The sequence below is a fragment of the Tachypleus tridentatus genome, chromosome 2 (assembly GCF_004210375.1).
Source record: "Tachypleus tridentatus isolate NWPU-2018 chromosome 2, ASM421037v1, whole genome shotgun sequence".
NCBI classification, from domain to species: Eukaryota; Metazoa; Arthropoda; class Merostomata; order Xiphosura; family Limulidae; genus Tachypleus; species Tachypleus tridentatus.
The window spans coordinates 98,609,219-98,629,556 of NC_134826.1; the positions used below are offsets into that span (position 1 = coordinate 98,609,219).

A 20,338-nucleotide genomic window follows, 5' to 3' on the forward strand; every position below is an offset into this window, starting at 1 on the left:
GATAAGTAACTTACAAGTTAAAACTGTATCTAAAGTATAACTATATACCAGTATACAATCTAAAATGTTATTCATTAGGCATATGTGATGTAGCAATATTCTATTCCTCCTTTGGAATTACTTAAATTAATATCGTTATTTTTTACTTCTTAAAATTATAATTTCATTGTATTTACACAACAAGAAACCTGCTATAGTTTAACAGTTTGTAGACATCATACTACCAATTGATATAATTGTAATTTAACGTGTAAACAAGTCAACAATTCATTTAGCCAGTGTAGCCTAGTTGCTAACGTTTCGAACTGGGAAATAAGTGACGCTTTCAGCATACACTGTACTTTCAGCTGTGGGCTTGTCAAATGGTGTCAATTAGTCTAGTTAATTCGGTTTAAAAAGCCATACAAAGCCCTTGAGTTAACGGGGTTGCTAGCTGATTGCCTTATGTTGCTTATCAGTTTAAACATTAAGGAAAGCTATGGCAGTTTAGTCCACGTTTGAATAATGCGCCGTTCAGGTTGAAAAATGTTAAAGACTATAGAAAATTCCTGTGTAAAGAGGAACGTTCTGTATGGTTAGAACAGTTTGCAACAAGAGCGGTAAGGCGTATTTTTAAGTTTTGAATATATTATTAAAAGTATGTTAATAATATGCTGTCTATCAAACACAAGAAGGAAGTGTCTATATGAAAGCGCGCGGATGTTTCATATCAAGTTTCTAGTGTGCAAAATGTATTTAACCAAATATCCGACTCAAAAGATGTTCCAAACGAAAGAAGCTAGACAGCTACACTGGAAAATCATGCACCTCATCCATTATATTCTTTATATTGCAATACAATAAAATATATCTAAACTTCTAAAAGGTAGTATATAGGTAGTAAAAAAATTGAATTACTTTGTCTTATTCCTACAGGAATACGGTTAGGATGAACTTGCACTGACCTCAATTAGTCAAAAACTGCTTCTTTCAATGCAAAACTTTAGAATGGGCTATCTACACTATGTCTGTTGAGAGAATCGAACCTAGAATTGGGATACCAGCCATGGAAACATCATAAAAAAATAATATAAAACCTTCCTTTACAGCCAATGTTTACACAAAAGATCTAGATTTCTTCACCAGAAAGAAGTGATGTTTCCATAGCACACATACACAGGAAACTTTTCAATTTGAATATTTATTAAATTAACTGCCATATTACTAACTACAAGCGAATTGAAATTACCGATCAAACATCGAAAACTTTGGTCTTTACATTAATAGTTTTGAAAGGCATGCGATAATAATACTGTTAGTTTTCAACTTCTTTACGAGGGAGATTCTTCTGATATAGGTGGTGTGGAATTATGCGAAGAGTTTTAGGTGTTTTCAAAAAAATATATATATTAAAGGATTTATATCTACTTTTAAAGTTTTTAAATTTATGCGCAAAGTAAAAATAAACTGCATGAGCTGTATCAAATCGTATATGTGCCTTTACAGACAATTTTTACCAAGGCTGTGACTGTAGCGTCTACGGAAATGCGTTTTTCAAAATCAAACTTTAAATATATATATTTAAAACTTATGATAAATCAATTGTTTAAATGGACTTTCAACTATTTCTATAAAAAAAGTGAAATTTCATGAAGACTTCGCAAACATAAAAAAGCTTCTTTGTATCCACGCATAAATTTTATCGACAGAATAGAATAGTAGAGATGTTCATAGACAGAAAAATATTCGGGGTCTGCACTTACAATTTTATTGGCAAATTGTTTTGCTTGTTTAGAGCAAATACACAGTGCGCTGTCTGCTGTGTTCACCGTAGGGAATCGAACCCCGGATTTTACTGTTTTAGGTCTATAAATTTATCACTTTTCCATCAGAGGGGGATTTTATCGATAGAGCCAAACACTGAAGGCTTCGCACACATAAAAACCTCGATGTATCCATGCGCAACGTTTGTCAATTCAGTCAAAAGGGTAAATTAATTTGAACTATTTTTAAGTTTAATTTATATTCGCGCAATGGAAAGAGCAATTTTATTTATTATTGTACAATTACAATTATTTTTGCATGATATTGATAAATGAATTGAATTCGTTGTTGTTGTTATTTTAGTTGTAGCAATATCTTGGAGATAAAGATTAAAAAGTACATGTACTTTATTTAAAAATTCACTTTAAGATATAAGCCTCCAAAAAGTAAGTATGAGATTATTCAAAAGTTAATGTCCTCTGGTGAAACAGTGGTATGTCTAAGGACTTAAACATTAACATTTCAGGTTCGATTTGCCCGCAGTGGACACAGCAGATAATCAAATGTGGCTTTGCTCTCAAACAAACAAAAGTTTCTATAATTTCCGGTACTCACAAATGAATACAATTACTTCATCCGTAACAGTTAATCTATGGACCTCATATATTATCGCTTAACAAAGTATTTAAACAGTAATAACATGAGTAGAACTAATATCATGTATTAACCTTCGGCGTATTCTAAGACCAAACTAATGAAGTATTACTCTGGTTTAATTTGTAACGCAAAATTTGGCGCAAAGCTACACGAGGGCTATCTGCGCTAGCCGTCCCTAATTTAGAAGTGTAAGGTGAGAGTGAAGGCAGCTAGTCATTATCACCCACAGCCACTTCATAGGCTACTCTTTTACCAACAAGTAGTGGAATTGACCGCCTCGTTATATAATATCTCCACGGCTGAAAGGGCAAGCATGTTTGGTGTAACGGGAATTCGAACCCACGACCCTCAGATTACAAGTGGAGCGCCCTAAGCACCTGGCCATGCCAGGCAGTTATGGGTAAATAAATTACATTTTGTTGTATAAGTTGTTAAATGTTTTTAATACGATTTCGTTTTTATTGTAACTTGGATACAGGCGCATGGTTGCGATGCTATCAGGCATACGGGAGACTTCGAAGCTCCTGACATTTAAAACTGCCCAAACATCCACTCCATTAAATTTAAAATGCACTGCGGGAAAGATGCCATCATTTGCAGACGTCCGTAATCAATCAGCGAATAGGAAACAACTGTTGTTTCTAAAATTAATTCATCTTGTTATGTGTTTGACGTCTGAAAATCCTCGTTAGAAACATAGTACATTAATAAACTAATTTTAACTTTACTGTTACTTTATACTCTCTTTCTGTTAATAAGAGCAATATCCATACGTGGGGAGTACAACTGAGTTTATAATTTCTGTGGCTGTTGCTGATCGCAGATGATATATGGAACATTAATAATGGAATTTAATTTTTATTTTAAACATTCCCGTCTTTGACATTAAGTATTAAAGATGATGCTTAATTGGTATCTATAGAAATACATAATCATAAAGTATATTTTCTCCTTTTATTTCGTCTTGGTTTAGAGGCTTTTACCCTTAATAAAAACCGTTTTGATTTTTCAACAGGATATCCCCGCTTTAAATAAGGTTGTTATCTGAAACCCTTCACGCAGCAAAATTGTCTCAAATGATGACACTACTATTAATCTGCTTGTTTATAGTTTAACAAAGTAATAAAATATTTATAATAAGATCATGATATGTTACGTGAAGTAAATCTGTCGTCTGTTGGTTTTAACTATAATGTAATACAGAAAAAACTGAACGATGTAACAAACAAAGTAAAAATAATTTTTAATTCTCACACGATGCAATTAATTAAAAAAGTGCTTCACTGGAATTCTGCTGAAGAAAAAGACAGTAGAAATCTTTCTAAAGAGCTAGATATGTTCCAGACTGAGAGAGCATATCTGTAAGTCACTAATCACATCACTCTTGTTGAACAGTCCACATGAAAATAAGTGAGGTAATATTCTCCAAGTAGTTGCCGCTACAGTGACCTATTTACAGCGATAATTCCCACAGAAAGTGCATGCTACACCAAAGGCCCGATATGGCAAGGTGGGTTAAGGCGCTCGACTCGTAATCCGAGGGTTGCGGGTTCGAATCCCTGTCCCACCAAACATGCTCGCCCTTTCAGCCGTGGGAGGGTTATTATAATGTGATGGTCAATCCTACTATTCGTTGGTAAAAGAGTAGCCCAAGGTTGGCGGTGGGTAGTGATGACTAGCTGTTTTCCCCTCTAGTCTTTCACTACTAAATTAGGGACGGCTAGCGCAGAAAGATCTCGTGTAGCTTTGTGCGAATTTCAAAAACAAACAATAGTAAGTCTGTCGACAATAACAGCATAAGAAACCAAAGTTATTTACGTGTATTTTATACAAATGAAAACAGCTGTCTGAATCACATCTTGTCATAAATTTAAATAATTCACTTTAATTGCCATACCATCTCTATTTTTTTTATTTCATTTTACCAGAAGAATGTTTTACCGTTTAAATGTATATACCTATCAAAATCTCGGTCCTGAAAAAAAAGGTGAAAATAGATATAGTGATGTATAATATCACGTCGTGCCGGGTACTGAATTTGAGAGCACAAAATAAATTTTAATACAGTATTTTGAGTGAAAAATACCTTTTAAGACAATAGGTTAATTTGAAACGATACATTTCTACAATAGTATTGCTGTAGTTTGTTCATTTTAACATAAATTTAAACAGTGAGCTATATGTTCTCTCCATGCGAGTAATCGAAACACGGATTTAGACATTGAAAATGCATAAACGTTTCCCTTTTTTATTTACAAGTTAACATCGCTAATGATAGAGACATAGAAACGAAACTTGCACGAATGAAATACCTTCGTATTTGTTTACACCAAAAACACAAAATCTTTTGGCTGCAACTGAAGACACAGTTATCAGTTTTCTAAAGGTGAAATGTTAAATCTAAGCTCGAATATCCAATTACGTACATGTTTCAACCTTGATTTGACATCTCGAACACGCAGAGATCAGATCAATTAATTTATATTTACACCAGAAGACAAACTGTAAGACTGGTCCCTTGCAGATTTCGCGGGATGAGAGATGGAGGGATTATTTGAAAACTTAGGGTAAAGATGCTTTATAATAAATATTGTTTTAAAATATTAAGTGAATATAGTAAATGGGCTGGAAAAAAAAACCTACGAAAACGCCGCCGTTATTTTTGTAAATATATCTTGTGTAAAATGCAATAATAAATGAATCAGGCACGTTTTGTATCTATGTCAGTTACAAAAATAAAGTAACATTACTTATTCCATTAAGTGACCGATTTTGACTTTGAGTTAAATACAAGTTAGAAGAGAAGAGTGAGGCTGTAAAGGTTTGTTTGTTTTTTGACCCTCATATTACGAGTCGAGCGCCCTAACCACCTGTCCATGCCGGGTCAGAGGCTATAATGGAAATATTCTTATGCTTGTTTGTTATCAAGCAGAAACTACAATGTGAAATTTGTTAAACAGCATAATAATTAGGTATAAAGCTTTCTTTGTTTCTTTGAAGTTAAGCACAGAACTGCATTATGGGCTGTCTGTGCTTTGCTCACTACGGGTATTAAAATCCGCTTTTTATCATTGTAAGTCCGCAGACGTGCCGTTGTGCTACTGGGGGAGATTTTGTTTGTTTGTTTGTTTTTCGAATTTCGCGTAAAGCTACATAAGGGCTATCTGCGTTAGCCGTCCCTAATTTAGCAGTGTAAGATTAGAGGAAAGGCAGCTACTCATCACCACCCACCGCTAACTCTTGGTCTACTCTTTTACCAATGAATAGTGGGATTGACCGTCACATTATAATGCCCCCACTGCTACGGCTGAAAAGACTAGCATGTTTGGTGTGAGAGAGATTCATACCAGCGAACTTTAGAATACGAGTAGATCGCCCTAACCACCTTGCCATGCCAGGCCCTGGGGGACGAGAATCAGGCAAGAATTTTAACACATAGTAATAAATTTTCATTAAAAGGCGTAAAAGAAGTAAAAAAAAAAAAGAAACTTGTTAAAACTAACACTTGTATCTAAAAATCGGATAGGCTAAATTCACGAACAATTACATGACTGTATAATCACTAAAAATAATCTAAATTATTATAAGATGCATTTGATTTTAATCACATGGCACGACAACTTATTTAAATATCAACCAATTCCTTATGTTTTAAGACTTGTCATGTTAAATAAATAAGTTTGGCAATTTTCACGTGATAAAGAAGGCATCAAGTATAAAATAAACAAACAGAAAACGTGAAACACGGTAAAAAAACGGAAAGCTACTGCTTTTTGTTTATAAATAGTATTTGGAAATAAGAAATGAAAATAATTTTTGTTTATTTATTTGAAATTAAGAATAAAATTATAAAGGGGGCTATTTGTGCTCTGTCCAACTCGAGTATCGAAACTTGGTTTCCAGCGATGAATTTTTTTATTCGGGAAGTAAAAATATTGCAATAATTTTTTTTTTATTTTCGCTATGTATTGTTTATTCTTGGTCAGCATTTCCAGTTCTCCACAGACAACATGAGTGGATTTGGTCGTGCAATTCAGGTTCTTGAGGAACAAACAAAAACAACAACGACTGGATTTAGTTACTGCGCAACGTTTGTTATTGACAAATACTTCTTATTTTAAGGAAAAATCAGAAGGCAGCAGCAATTGGGTTTAGATGTCATATAGTTTGTTCGAGGTAAACATTTCTTATTCTTCAGTAATAAACAAAAGACAAGAAGACTAGATCTAGTACCTGTATAGCGCTTTTTTTTACCAGTATTTCCGATTTTTTTATACATAACCATAAGACAAAAGTAATCTATTCGGTCGCTGTGTAGCGTTTATTCATGTCAAGCAAATCCGATTTTTCAAAAATGAACAAATGACAAGAGGACTGGACTTGGTTGCTGCATATGTATATACGGACTTTTTTTTTTTCGCCAGCGTTTCTGCATTTTCTGTATTAAGCTTCTTTTGTATTGTGCAGTGAATTTTGTTTTATTAGGATTCAGAAACAAAGAAGTAACAACAATGTTGTGTTGGTTTCTTCACTTGTCAACATTTTAGGTCTTCAAGTAGTACAGAGATAATGTGGCTGTTCTTTTATTCTTGGCCAACATTTCAGAATACACAGTGGTCAACAGACGATAAATATATATATATATATAGCACTATATTCTTCTTCAATGTTTCGAGCAACTGAGTATCAAGTGAGAAAAGGTTTGAGCTCTCAGAACAATGTGTAATGTTCTCATTACATCTGATAAACCTACACACACTATCTGCTGTTTGCATTGCGGGGAATCAAATCCTGGACTTTAGCGTGATAAGTCCGTAGACTTACTGCTTTCCAACCTGGGTATTTGCTTATTTGGTGTAATTAGTATCCATCTGTTTCTGACTTGTCACAAAGAATCGAGCAAAAACAAAACCTAACTTACAATCAATTAATAAGAATGACGTAACAACACGATAAGACCAGCTTCACCTTGAACTGACGAACACACCACCAAACAGTTTCAATTATCTGAAATATTGAAGACTTGTACAAAGAACTACTTGGACTGCCTTAGGAATGGAAGTCCAAATTTAACTTGGCGCTTGAACACTGACATTATATTTTGACAATGTGAAGAAAAAAGTTCTAAAAGATTATCTTGTGTTAGATAGTCCATTATATTTTGTCTCTGTTAAAAGCTCAGTTTATAAACATTTAACACCTCGAATAGTATACTTACTGTTTTGAAATTACATTTGAACGTAATCAGTGAAACACTTTTAAATTACAAAAAATAAAAACATGGTAAGGAATTAGTTTCAAAGAATACATTTTCAACGCATGATAGCTTCATATTACTGTTATAATAATTCCTTATATTTATGAATTACTTTGTATAGTTCTACTTGTTGTTTTCAGATTCGTGACGTACTTGGTATGTACGCACATTCGCACAATCATACAGGTTTGTATATATATACGTATAATTATCGTGCAAGACCGATATTCTTCAGTTTCTAATATAATTATCTACATTAAAATGTACGACCACAAACGTTTGTTTTTGTTCGTTAGCTTCGTAGTATGGCCTGGTGGTTAAGGCATTGCAATCATTGATTCGAATCCCATTACCAAGGATCTTTGTCCTTTTAGCCATGGAGGCATTATAATGTGCTTTGTTTATTTGACTGTTTTAAGAGCAAAGCCACATTAGGTTATCTGCTGTGTTCACTGCGAAGAAAGGGACCTCGGATTTAAGGGTTGTAAGTACATAAATTTAAGCTGGTTATAATGTGACGTCCAATCACAATGTTAGTAAGACGTAGCTCAAGAGTTGGCGGTGGATGATGTTAAGTAACTATGCAGTCACTTCAAAATAGTGCCCGGCATAGTCAGGTGGTTAGGGTGTTCGACTCGTAATCTGAGAATCGTGGGTTCGAATCCCCGTAACATCAAACATGTTCGCCCTTTTAGCCGTGGGGGCGTTATATTGTGACGGTCAATCCCACAGTTCGTTGGTAAAACAAAAACAAAGAGTTAGCGGTATGTGACGCCGACTAGTTGTCTTCCCTCTAATCTTACTCTGCTGAATTAGGGACGATTGGCGCAAATAGTCCTCGTGTAGCATTGCGCGAAATTCAAAAGAACACAAAGTTTACTGCTATTAAGAACGAAACGTTTCGTATTTGTATCTATCCTTTGTTTAACTTTGGTCGCCAATGGCACCATCATAATGTGAGAAAATACAAGAATTTGTCTTTTCAAACTACACGGACTTTAGTTAACTGTTTTCGCTTTTGTTTGTTTTAGCACACAGCTGTACAATGGATCACTTGTGCTATATTCGCCACAAAAATTAAACATCAAAGTTTAGCATTAGTAATCATGAAGAATACTGCTAAACTACCGAGAAACTGTTATTGTTTTCATAGTGCAAAGCTACAGATTGACAGTCTACGGAGAGATACAAACCTTGGATTTTAGAGTTGTAACATGTAAGCGAGGAACTTTGAGTTTAAATACAAATACATTCACACATTGCATGCACACAAAATACGTACACAACTGACATTTCTAAAGAAATAAAATGTATTTTGTTAATCCTTAGTGAATAAATGGTTTCTCGAAATGGTCATTGTTAATTAGAGCTGCAAGTACCGTAATCCGTAATAAGAGTCTAAAACAATCTCAAATTCATCAACTGAAATACCTTGCTCAAAAACAAACAAACCCTAATCTGTGAGTTGTAAATTGATACTTGAACACGTGGAAACGAGTTTTGTTTGTTGTGATTTTCATTTTTCATAATGTACCTGTATTTCATCGTCGCATTGCGAGCCAACTCTTACTTAATCCATTTTTTCTTCAAAATCTCAGTAATACTTATCTGATTTCTGAACTAATAAAATATGAATTGGGTTTACTAACACATTTAATAATTTATTCTCACATTATAGTTTAACATAAGCAGCATACCTATTACCTCTTAATTATAAATAGTTTTAATATATTTCAAAAGAGTCACGAGGCAAGAAAATGCATGCTTCGTAAACACATGAGATAAATTCCGTTGTCTTTACTCTCTTTCCAATAATGTATGGTTTTTGGTAGACTTGCTGGTGGCGCTTTTATTGTTCCGTCAGCCGAAGCATTCGCCTTTTACAGATGCGGCAGACGTGTAACCTGCACTGCACACGAAAATATGAGGCAGTTTAACTTTTTTTTTTTTTGTACCTCGTACGAACATATTTATGGAATGATATGGGATAAAGAAGAAAGAATCCTGATTATCGCAAATATAGAACGAACTGAGAACGGGCTTTTTTCAGAAAATATCGAAAGGACTTAGCCATTAATAATTAAACTTCACAATTATTGGCGTGTAACAACGGTTTGTTTGTTTTTTAATTTTGCGCAAAGCTACACGAAGGCTATCTACATTAGCCGTCTCTAATTTAGTAGTGTAAGACTAGAGGGAAGGCAGCTAGTCATTACCACCAACCGCCAACTCTTGGGCTACTCTTTTATCAACGAACAGTGGGATTGATCGTCAAATTATAACGCACCCATGACTAAAAGGGCAAGCATGTTTGGTGTGACGGGGATTCGAACCTGGGACCCTAAGATTACGAGTCGAGCGATCTAACCAGCTGGCCATATTCCTTGTCTCCAATTTACACGCACACATATATAAATGTAATCAGTTGTTTCCAGAGACCAACGTCTCTATGACTCAACATTACGCTTGCCAGCTTTCAACTGTGTAAAATCTTGGGTTCGATCCTCGTGCTGGTCACAGCATGAATAATCCATTGTGACGCCTTGCTAGGAGCGCCAAAATAAGTGGTGTGTCACATTAGTAATCGCTGCATAGTGGCTTACAGAATGACTCTGAGTTTTTCAAGTACAAACATTTAGCTCATAGCTTCGTCATCTATTGACCGATTTGAGATCTAATTACAGTGTTGGACTCAGGATGTAAAACCCTGCTGATTGGTGTACGTGACAACTCCCAAGGTCTCATACATTAATTTCTATAATCATGCCAAAAATACTTTCAATTTGAAGGTAGGTTGTAATAAAATCGAGTCAGGTTTACGTGCGTCCCACGCTTGGTATTGCTCGTGCACAAAATTATAGCTAATAAAAAGGTAAAAGGTCTTATAGCTTAATTTACTCTAATCTTTCTTGCAAGAATTTCAAGTGCCGTGACTACTGAAGATACCATATTGTTCATTTTTAGTAATTCCACACGTGTATTGAAAAAATAAAGAGGTAAGCAGCGTATTTACATACAGTTTGTTTGTTTTTTAATTTCGCGCTAAGTTACACGAGAGCTATCAGTATTAGCCGTCCCTAATTGAGCAGTATAAGTATAGAGGAAAAGCAGCTAGTCATCACCACCCACCGTCAACTCTTGGGGTTACTCTTTTACCAACGAATAGTGCGATTAACAAGACATTATAACGGACTAAGCTGAAAGGACGAGCATGTTTGGTATGTCGAACCCGTGACCCTCAGATTGCGAGTCGAACACCCTAACTACTTAACCGTGCTGGACCACCCAAATATTAGTTTAAAAGAAAGTCCATTAATCCAAAAATTATTAAAATATTTGGTTCAATAAATGTGTTACTCTATTCTTATTTTTCAATACGTTTATGTTACTCTGTAATAGAAATATTAAAATAAACTTCCATATCTTATAAGTAAAAATCCCATTTGCAATCTCGCCCTTCCCAGTGGCACAGCGTTATGTCCGCGGACTTAAAACGCTAGTAACCGGGTTAGATCCTTGTGATGGGCAGAGCACAGATAGGCCAATATGTAGCTTTGTGCTTAATTTCAAACAAACACATCTGTAAAATACAAAACTGAATCTCATTTATTCAATACAGTCATAATGGCATATTACTTTATTGGATTTCAACTTAGTTACTTTTAATAATACCTTCATATTTTAAATAACAGGATCGATTAACTTTACATTTGAAAGCATAAAAGATTATTTCAGTATTAATAATGATATTACAACAGAGTAACATAGTTGTTTTTTTACATTAAGAATGCAGACAAGAGAATCAAATGTACTCGTATTTCACTTTATAACGTGTTTCTAAACTCGTTAACTAAATTAAAATAATAGAAAACAATATTAAAACTACTGAAAATCTAGTAAGTAAAGTATTACCATTACAATTACACAGCCTGGCATGGTCAGGTTGTTAGGGGCGCTTGACTCGCAATGTGAAAGTCGATGGTTCGAATCTCCGTCACACAAAACACGCTCGTCCTTTCAGTAGAGGCCCGGCATAGCCAGGTGGTTAAGGCACTCAACTCGTAATTTTAGGGTCGCGGGTTCGAATCTCCGCCACAGCAAACATGCTTGCCTTTCAGCCGTGGCGGCTTTATAATGTGACGGTCAATCCCATTATTCGTTGGTAAAAGAGTATCCGAAGAATTGGCGGCGGGTGGTGATAACTAGTTGCCTTTCCTCTACTCTCACACTGCTAAATTAAGGATGTCTAGCGCGCAGATAGCCCTAGTGTAGTTTTACGCGAAATTTTAAAAACAAATACAGCTATACATTTTTTATTTTCCGTTAAGCACAAAACTATATAATGAGCCATCTGTGCTGTGCCAATGTCAGAAACAAAACTTCAAATTATAACGTATTATTTTTCAAGTAGAATAAATATATATAAACATATACGTTTTATTTATTAAGTTAAAAAAGTAAACGAATATACATTTCACTGATATTAATTTAAGTAATGTACTATTTGACTGTGATAAACTGGAACATTATGCAAATAAAACTAGCATAGAACGTTAAATTAATCTTTAGCATACATCTGCAGATCATTAGAATACGTTTCTACAGTTAACAGCGTGATCTTCAGTTTAACTTGTAATAAAACCAGGTCAGGATAAAAAATTCTTTAATTTTAAACACGTTAGGTATAAACTGACTTATTCTTGCCTTTTAAAGAATTTCTTACTTGAAAATAATTTTAATAGGTCTCATAGAAATCGTCACTTCTTTCAATTAATACAGAGCATACACTTTTATCATAGTCACTATAACTCCTTGATGTCATATAAATCTCAAAAGAACTTAAAATAGAAATTTAATACAGTTTCCTCTTTTCTAATTACAAGTTGGCAGTATAACTTATGTTAGCTAACAAATACACTAGAATGTATTTACAGTATGATAACAACATTCAAGTCTGAATTGGAACGGCCTTCAGGAAACAAGATACGAGGAAACGTTTAATAATATTTTTGTCTGTTTTTGAATTTCGCGCAAAGCTACACGAGAGCTATCTGTGCTAGCTGTCCCTAATTTAGCAGTGTAAGACTAGATGGAAGGCAACAAGTCATCACCATCCACCGCCAACTCTTGAGCTACTCTTTTACCAATGAATAGTGATATTGACCGTCACAATATAACGCCCCCACGGCTGAAAGGGCAAGCATGTTTGGTGTGATGGGGATTCGAACCCTCAACCCTCAAATAACGAGACGGGCACCTTAACCACCTGGCCACAGCGGGCCTTAATAATACTACTAGTTTCATTGATAACAATGTAAAATATTGTTTTATTCATTAATTAGAAAACAACTATCAAACCAGCCATAAAATTCGATCTCTCACTAACAAAATGCTTTACCGGTTTTGGTGTTTAAAGAGGGGATTTTCGTAAGCGATAAACATGTTTTGATTATAAGAAGCAGAGGAAAACAACATCTCATAGCTATTAGTCTCGTAAAGTGGATCGGGAAATCAGAAATTATGAAACAATATGACAACAGACTTTCTATTTGTTCAAGAAGAAGTAATGAGTAATAATGATACTGTTACTTAATAAACTACTAACACAATTCAGTCCTAAATATTAGGTTGTTCGAAAAATAATGGTGGAGTTTTATATTAAAATTTTGGTCATTCATAAGGATAAGAAACCTGTCTTTTTACGACTTCATATACACCCTTGAAAAACTAAAGATTTCTTCTATTCGTTAGTGCTTTATTCTTTTTTAAAACTTTATTTCCAATATTTCAGACCCTTACAATTAATAATGGGGAAAAGAAAAGTTGCGCTTCATGTTTTTGCATGAATTCAAACTTGCTCATAATGCATCGCACACAGCTCACAATACCAACTAAGCATAGGGCGAAGGAACTACGTCCAAATGTACAGTACAGTATTGGTTCCAAAAGTTTCGTAATGGAGATGTGATCCTTGAAGATAGAGAAGGACAGAGGACTTCCTCCTGCTGTTGAAAACGTCTAATTGATAGCATTAGTGGAAAAAACCCGCATCAAACTGCTTCTGAAATGGAACACAAATTGGGTGTTGGAATTTTCACAACTTCGGACCATCTCGAGCAATTTGAGAAACATGAGAAAGCTCTACAACTGGGTTCCACACGAACTCAGCGAGAATCAAAAAATTGCCCTTTTGAATTCTGCTCTATGCTAATTTTTCGCAAAAGAAATGACCTATTTCTTGATCTAATTGTTACCTGCCACGAAAAGTGGATCCTTTGTGACAAAAGAATAAGATTTGTGCAATGGCTCAACCAACAGAATATTATGGTCACTGTATGGTAATCTGTAGCTGGTATTATCCATTACAGCTTGCTCAATCAGGGCCAAAATATCATTGCGGAGGTTTAGCGTCAAGAATTGGAAGTAATGGATAAAAAGTTGTGTTAAAAAAATTCCAGCCTTAGTCAATCGAAGAGGACCAATCTTGCTTCATGATAATGCTCGGCAACACCAGAAGCTCAACGTATCATACGGGCTATGAAACATCCCCCTTACTTCCCAGACCCACTGACTACCACTTTTTCAAGCACTTGGACAATTTTTTACAAGACAAAAGATTTAACAACAGAACAGCAGTAGAGAATGGCTTTAAATATTTTTTTAATTCTATGATTTCAAAATCATGTTTATCGTTGGAAAAAGTGTGGAGATTTACTAGGTTTCTACTTTAATCAATACAGTTGCTTTTTATTTTTTCATTTCTTATTAAAGTTAAAATTTAAAATCCGCCATTATTTTTCAAACAACCTAATACATTAATTAACTAATATGATACTGAAATGCTCTTTTCGTAAGAAAAACAACAGTAAAAATAAAAATGACAGAATTAACTTTCTCTATTTGCGTTTTTTAGGTTTTGAAGTTTAAAAATCATTTTATTAAGATATAATTATATCGGTGAAGATAGTTTCATATTTTGTTTTAACGATACGAATATTGTTTTTCATGTTTTAGAGCTAGTTATTGTTTTGTGGTTGTTTGCTTGGAATTAATCACAAAACTACACAATGGTCTACCTGTACTCTGTTCACCACGGATATCTAGTGTTTGTGTGTTTTTCTTATATTAAAGCCACATCGGGCTATCTGCTAAGCCCACCGAGGGGGATCGAACCCCTGATTTTAGCGTTCTAAATCAGGAGACTTACCGCTGTACTAGCGGGGGGCACCACCGATATCGAAATTCGGTTTTTTAACTATTATCTATTAACAAATTATATTTTGTTTTATAATTATAATCTAAAATAAGAAACTTGTTGTAAATACGGAGGAAATATGTAAACTATTTACCTTCCTTTAATTAGAAATATGTTTTTCACTGTACTTTTGTCCTCGTATTAATCAGTATTAATTTGATTTGGTTTAAATTTCGCGCAAAGCTACACGAGGGCTGTCTGCGCTAGCCTAGCCGTCCCTAATTTAGCAGTGACAGACTAGAGGAAAGGCAGCTAGTTGTCACCCCTCCCACTGCCAACTCTTATGCTACTTTTCTACCAACGAATAGTGGGATTGATTGTATCATTATAACGCACCCATTATAACGAGATTAAAAAATCCATCCTTATATTTAAAAGTAAGTAAATTACATATTTCATAAACATAATTATAAATAAAATGACTTTTTATGCTTTACTGACGACTACCCACACTGATCTATTTTTAATGCTCAATCTAATAATCGTCCATAAAACTTTGGTGAAAACGTATAATAACAAATCATATATGTTTTAATTCAATTAAAAGGCATGAATGATTACGAATACAGAAATTATCCATGGTAGGTAGTAGGTAATTCGTGCAAACTTGATTAAGCATCAAACACAAAAAGACAACTTAATTCTAGTTTCTCAAAGAAAAACATCTCAACTATATTGTAAGAATGTAACCATTAGTTCTTTGGCCATCATAACAACATCAACTTTAATACGTAATTACAATATTCACACAATTATAAAAACTTGAATAAACCGTACAGCTTCCACTTTAAAAATACACTTCACACGTACAATGTTTTAAAGTTCTCTACGTCGTTTTCAAGAGTTACATGCAAGATATGCTAATTTATACATTTTTTCCTGCCTTTGATATTTACATAAAATAGTATATATTACCTTGAAGATAAATTCTGAGAACGATGAAGAGAACGTCGATACATTGTACATATAAAGTGTATTTTTAAAATGGAAGCTGTTGACGATTTTAGTTAAGTTTTTAAAACTCTGTAAATATGAAGCGTTGGTTTTAATCATTTATTAAACGTTAGATAATACACACAAGTCAATCATTCATATCCTGACGACCTTCTAGTAGCAGATGTGAAATTATGTCGAAATTTAGTTCTCATAATACTATATCCAAAATCAAAACTGCCCCCCCCCCTTGTAGTATAGCGACATGTCTGCGGACTTACAAAGTTAGAATCCGGTTTTCGATACCTGTTGTGGGCTGAACACAGACAGCCCAATGTGTTGTTTTGTACTTAACTTCAAACAACAACAAAAAACAAACTACAAACATTACACATTTTAAAAAATATTCCAGAGCGTTGCAATTACCAATAAGAAAATCGTTTACAAAATTTATAATCAAAACATACAGAGAAATACAAATGTTCAAATCTATGTATATTAACTATCCCACAATCACCATTTATATTTTCAACAATCATTGCCCATTAGTCAATAAACCAAACATATGCATTTCAAAAATACAGTTTTCTCTGCACAGTCTTTAGTTGATTTAGTTTATAAATGTACTTACTCGACAACATAGAGGAGTGAAAAGTAGAAGCTCTCTCTATCCATCCATTAATAAACTGGTATCAGCAAACTAAGAATGGTTGTGAAAAGTTTATAATATTATTTAACTATAACGTACATTTCTTAACACGAGATTGTTCAAATATAAATAGCATTTCACTTCCGTTTGACCTACCACATTAAATTATAACCAACACAAATATACTCCCATACCGGTGAGGGAGATACAACATCTAGTCATAGTATCCTTCAAGTACGCATACATTTCCTCCATCTTTCCAACAGCTTCATCAAATCAGTCAAATACAGATGTGTTAAGAATCCATTTGCGTAAATCTTTATAGAATATTAGTTACCTGTAATATTTTTTCCAAGCAGATTGTTCTTTATAGGACCATAAAGGTGAAAGTCTAGAGTGATAAGTCAGGAATACCGCAGAATGAGAAGAACTGTTTGTGCGAGTTTCTCACTTTCTTTAGTGACAAGCGAAGTAATATTCAGCCTCAAGTTATCGTGATTACAAGAGAATATTTTGTATAACAGAATGGATAGTGTCCTATAAATATGACCCTAGGTTGGCTCCAGCGCAATTATATCAAGACTACGACAAAGGAAATCCCAGATATTTTTCTGAACTTTTCCCATAATGCAAGGATGGCCAAATTTCTATGCTCGTGGAATAAATACTTACCTAGCCTATGGTTCAGGGGTCGAAACTACATGGCAAGGTAAAGTGCTTTCAGAATATATAGTGAATTTAATTTTTTATTCTCTACCCTTTATCCTACTGGTCACTAATAAGTCGGCTAACTACTGTTGTAATAGTTTTAAAATTCGCTTAAATCAAACTCCCAGGAATCCTACTTTTATTTTATTTATTGCTGCTATATTTCCTCCTCGTTTTGAAATCTCTATTCTGGAGTAAACTAAGTAATAAAGAATGTAGGAATCTCTGCCTTGTAAGTTTGATGTAAATATTGTAACAAATAATGTAAATAGAAATGTAACTTTACAAAGTGACTTACTAAATGCATTTTAGTGAAAGCACAAGTAATTAATCCTGGGTAAGTGCAGAGAGGTCGACTTAATCTCAGATGATAAAGATTAAAGGTTGGTACCTATCGAACGATTCTTCTGCTCGGATTTCATACACTTCAGAGTGGATGAGTTCTTTTCACCTGTGCATAGGTGTAAGGACATGAGAATATTTTGTCATTCTTTCCATTTTATGTGGCTAATTCTTCCACGCCATCATATAATGTATCTTTCAACACTATAGTAATGCTTCACTGGTCTCTACTGACAACTGAATGAGCCAGGATGAAAATACTTATCATTCTTTAGAAATCCTATATACTTGTACCAAGGGCATGTTGTAAGAGTTCTGATTGAATAAACACACTGATCAAATGTAGGGTCTGAAATAACTGTCATGGTAACCGTGCAGTATCTTAACTATGCAGAAAGCTAGCACGTGGTACCATTATATGTTATAAAAAATACATTTAATAGCACTCGAAAAATAAACCTCGATACAAACTGTTTAATACTATATATTAAGTTTTGTTGTTATGCCACGGCCAAAAAGGCGTGGAGAACTGTCAGTACAGCAGAGAGTTCGTATAAAAGCTTTATGTGGTGCTGGTTGGACTTTTCTACAAACCGCCGAAGACTTGAAATACTCCCCAAACACTGCTAAGCATACCTTAGATCATGAGACCGAGACATATATTTGAAAATGGGATATGAAGAGGCAAAACACCTAAGCTCAATGATACTGATGTTAAGTATCTTAGTTTATGCTAGTCATCACCACCCACCGCCAACTCTTGGGCTACTTTTTTTATCAGCAAATAGTAGGATTGACAGCACATTATAACGCCCCCACGGCTGAAAGAGCGAGCATGTTTGTTGCAACGGGGATTCAAACCCACGACACTTAGATTACGAGTACAAAATAGATGGAATAATGGACCTGCGCAAGTACCATCAGATTCTGATCCGTTACGATATGCCCCCTAGTGGCTCAGCGGTATGTCTGCGGATTTACAACGCTAAAAACCGGGTTTCGATAACCGTGTTGGGCATAGCACAGATAGCCCATTGTGTAGCTTTGTGCTTAATTCAAAACAACAACAACAACCTTTACGGTATAACCAGTGGTTTCCGTATCATTGGTAAGGGATTCTATAACCGAGAAATGAATTATTCCGAACACTGATCCAACTTATGCTATGCAAAAATAATTTAGCTTAGAAGAAAGCTGCTGGCGTCATTTAAGTGGTGAAATGGCTCTCGCAAAGTCCCAGTCGCAAACCAATTGAACAGATCTGGGATTTGATATGTCAAAACTTGATAAAATAAAAGTCAGTTTCAAAGAAACTTTACAGGAGTGTATTACAGACATTTGAAGCAAAATCAACTGAGGACACTTTGGTTAAATATGTTACAAAAATGCAACAAAATATTAGCTGTTTGTTTAACTCAAGCACTTCCATAGATTTTCTATTACACTGAATATAAATATTAATAAAATACTAATAAATCACGTGATTTACCTTCCATTGTTCTTTGAAAGAAGTCTTACATCTAATTGTTGACTTTGTCCTAATACTTTTACACATTAATATATATACATATACACACACACACGTGTCTGTATGTGTGTGCACGCAACTAACAAAGGAAAACAATTTCAAAGTCAAATCACACAGTATGGAATACTTCTGAGATGGTACGAATTTCCAACATAAAAGACTACGTTCCTTACTAGACGTAATAAAAGGGTGTGATTTCAGATCATATAGTTCAAAGTGTAAACTGACAGTTTGCAATTCAACAACACATCCAAGAGAATTGTTGAAGAGTATGAGCTTTGATCATATTCTTTCAGCATTAAAAGTGGTTGTTAAAATCAGGAATGAAACCATAATGTTTATAACATACACTGAAAAAAACCAGCATCAAGTTCTTCAGAGATCTATTTACAGATCAGAAAGTGATTTTCTTAGTACCGTGCCTAATATTATCAGTTTTGTAAAAAATTCATCAACACAACCAGAAAGTTCTTAAATAGTTTGTGTCCTTATAATATCATTGTGAGTTTCTTGAAATGTTCTGTGATATCTGTTAGAAATGCCAAAGTTATGAGAAATTCAAGACTCTGTAATTTGTCTCCTGGATTATGTTTGTTCACTTGTATGTGCTCTTTAAAAAAACCAAAAAACGTTACGATTTCTTTCTGTAAATCAAAGAAATATTTGGAGGGATCTACCAAAGCTTAGCCATCATACCTTTGTGTCTAGCAGTAGATCGCCAAAGCAGGTATCCATCTTAACCAGGAATGTTACGAAATGTTGAAAAGACAATAACAGATTATTGCTGTGATCATTACTGTATTAATAGCAACGACTATTTTAAAGACTTCTTGGTGGCTTACTAGATATTCGATCCATTTTTCCTCTGCAACATAGCTAGTCCATTCTGCTTTCCAACCATATACAAGGCTCCACTTGCAAAGTATCCACCTATTTTCCTAACAGCTCCAAAAAAATGTCTATACCTTTTGTGCAACCATGCAAAGAGGTCATATCCACTAATTACTCATGAACAACAAACACATGAACACAAAATAACAAGAATATATTAACAACTGGCTTAAATTCGTTGTGTCTGCACTTTCATTATTGGCTTGTTTGTTTGTTTGTTTGTTTTTGAATTTCGCACAAAGCTACTCGAGGGCTATCTGTGCTAGCCGTCCCTAATTTAGCAGTGTAAGACTAGAGGGAAGGCAGCTAGTCATCACCACCCACCGCCAACTCTTGGGCTACTCTTTTACCAACGAATAGTGGGATTGACCGTCA

General features: G+C 34.5%; 1 protein-coding gene across 1 annotated transcript in view; it reads right to left on the bottom strand.

Annotated features, from left to right (window-relative positions):
• Positions 1-19,807, bottom strand: part of LOC143245570 (equilibrative nucleoside transporter 3-like) — a 63,034-nt gene extending 43,227 nt beyond the window's left edge. Inside the window, exon 1 of the mRNA XM_076491930.1 lies at positions 19,769-19,807. Coding sequence (XP_076348045.1) covers positions 19,769-19,807 — 39 coding nt within the window. The remainder of the gene's footprint in view (positions 1-19,768) is intronic.
• Between the last annotated feature and the right edge of the window lie 531 nt (positions 19,808-20,338).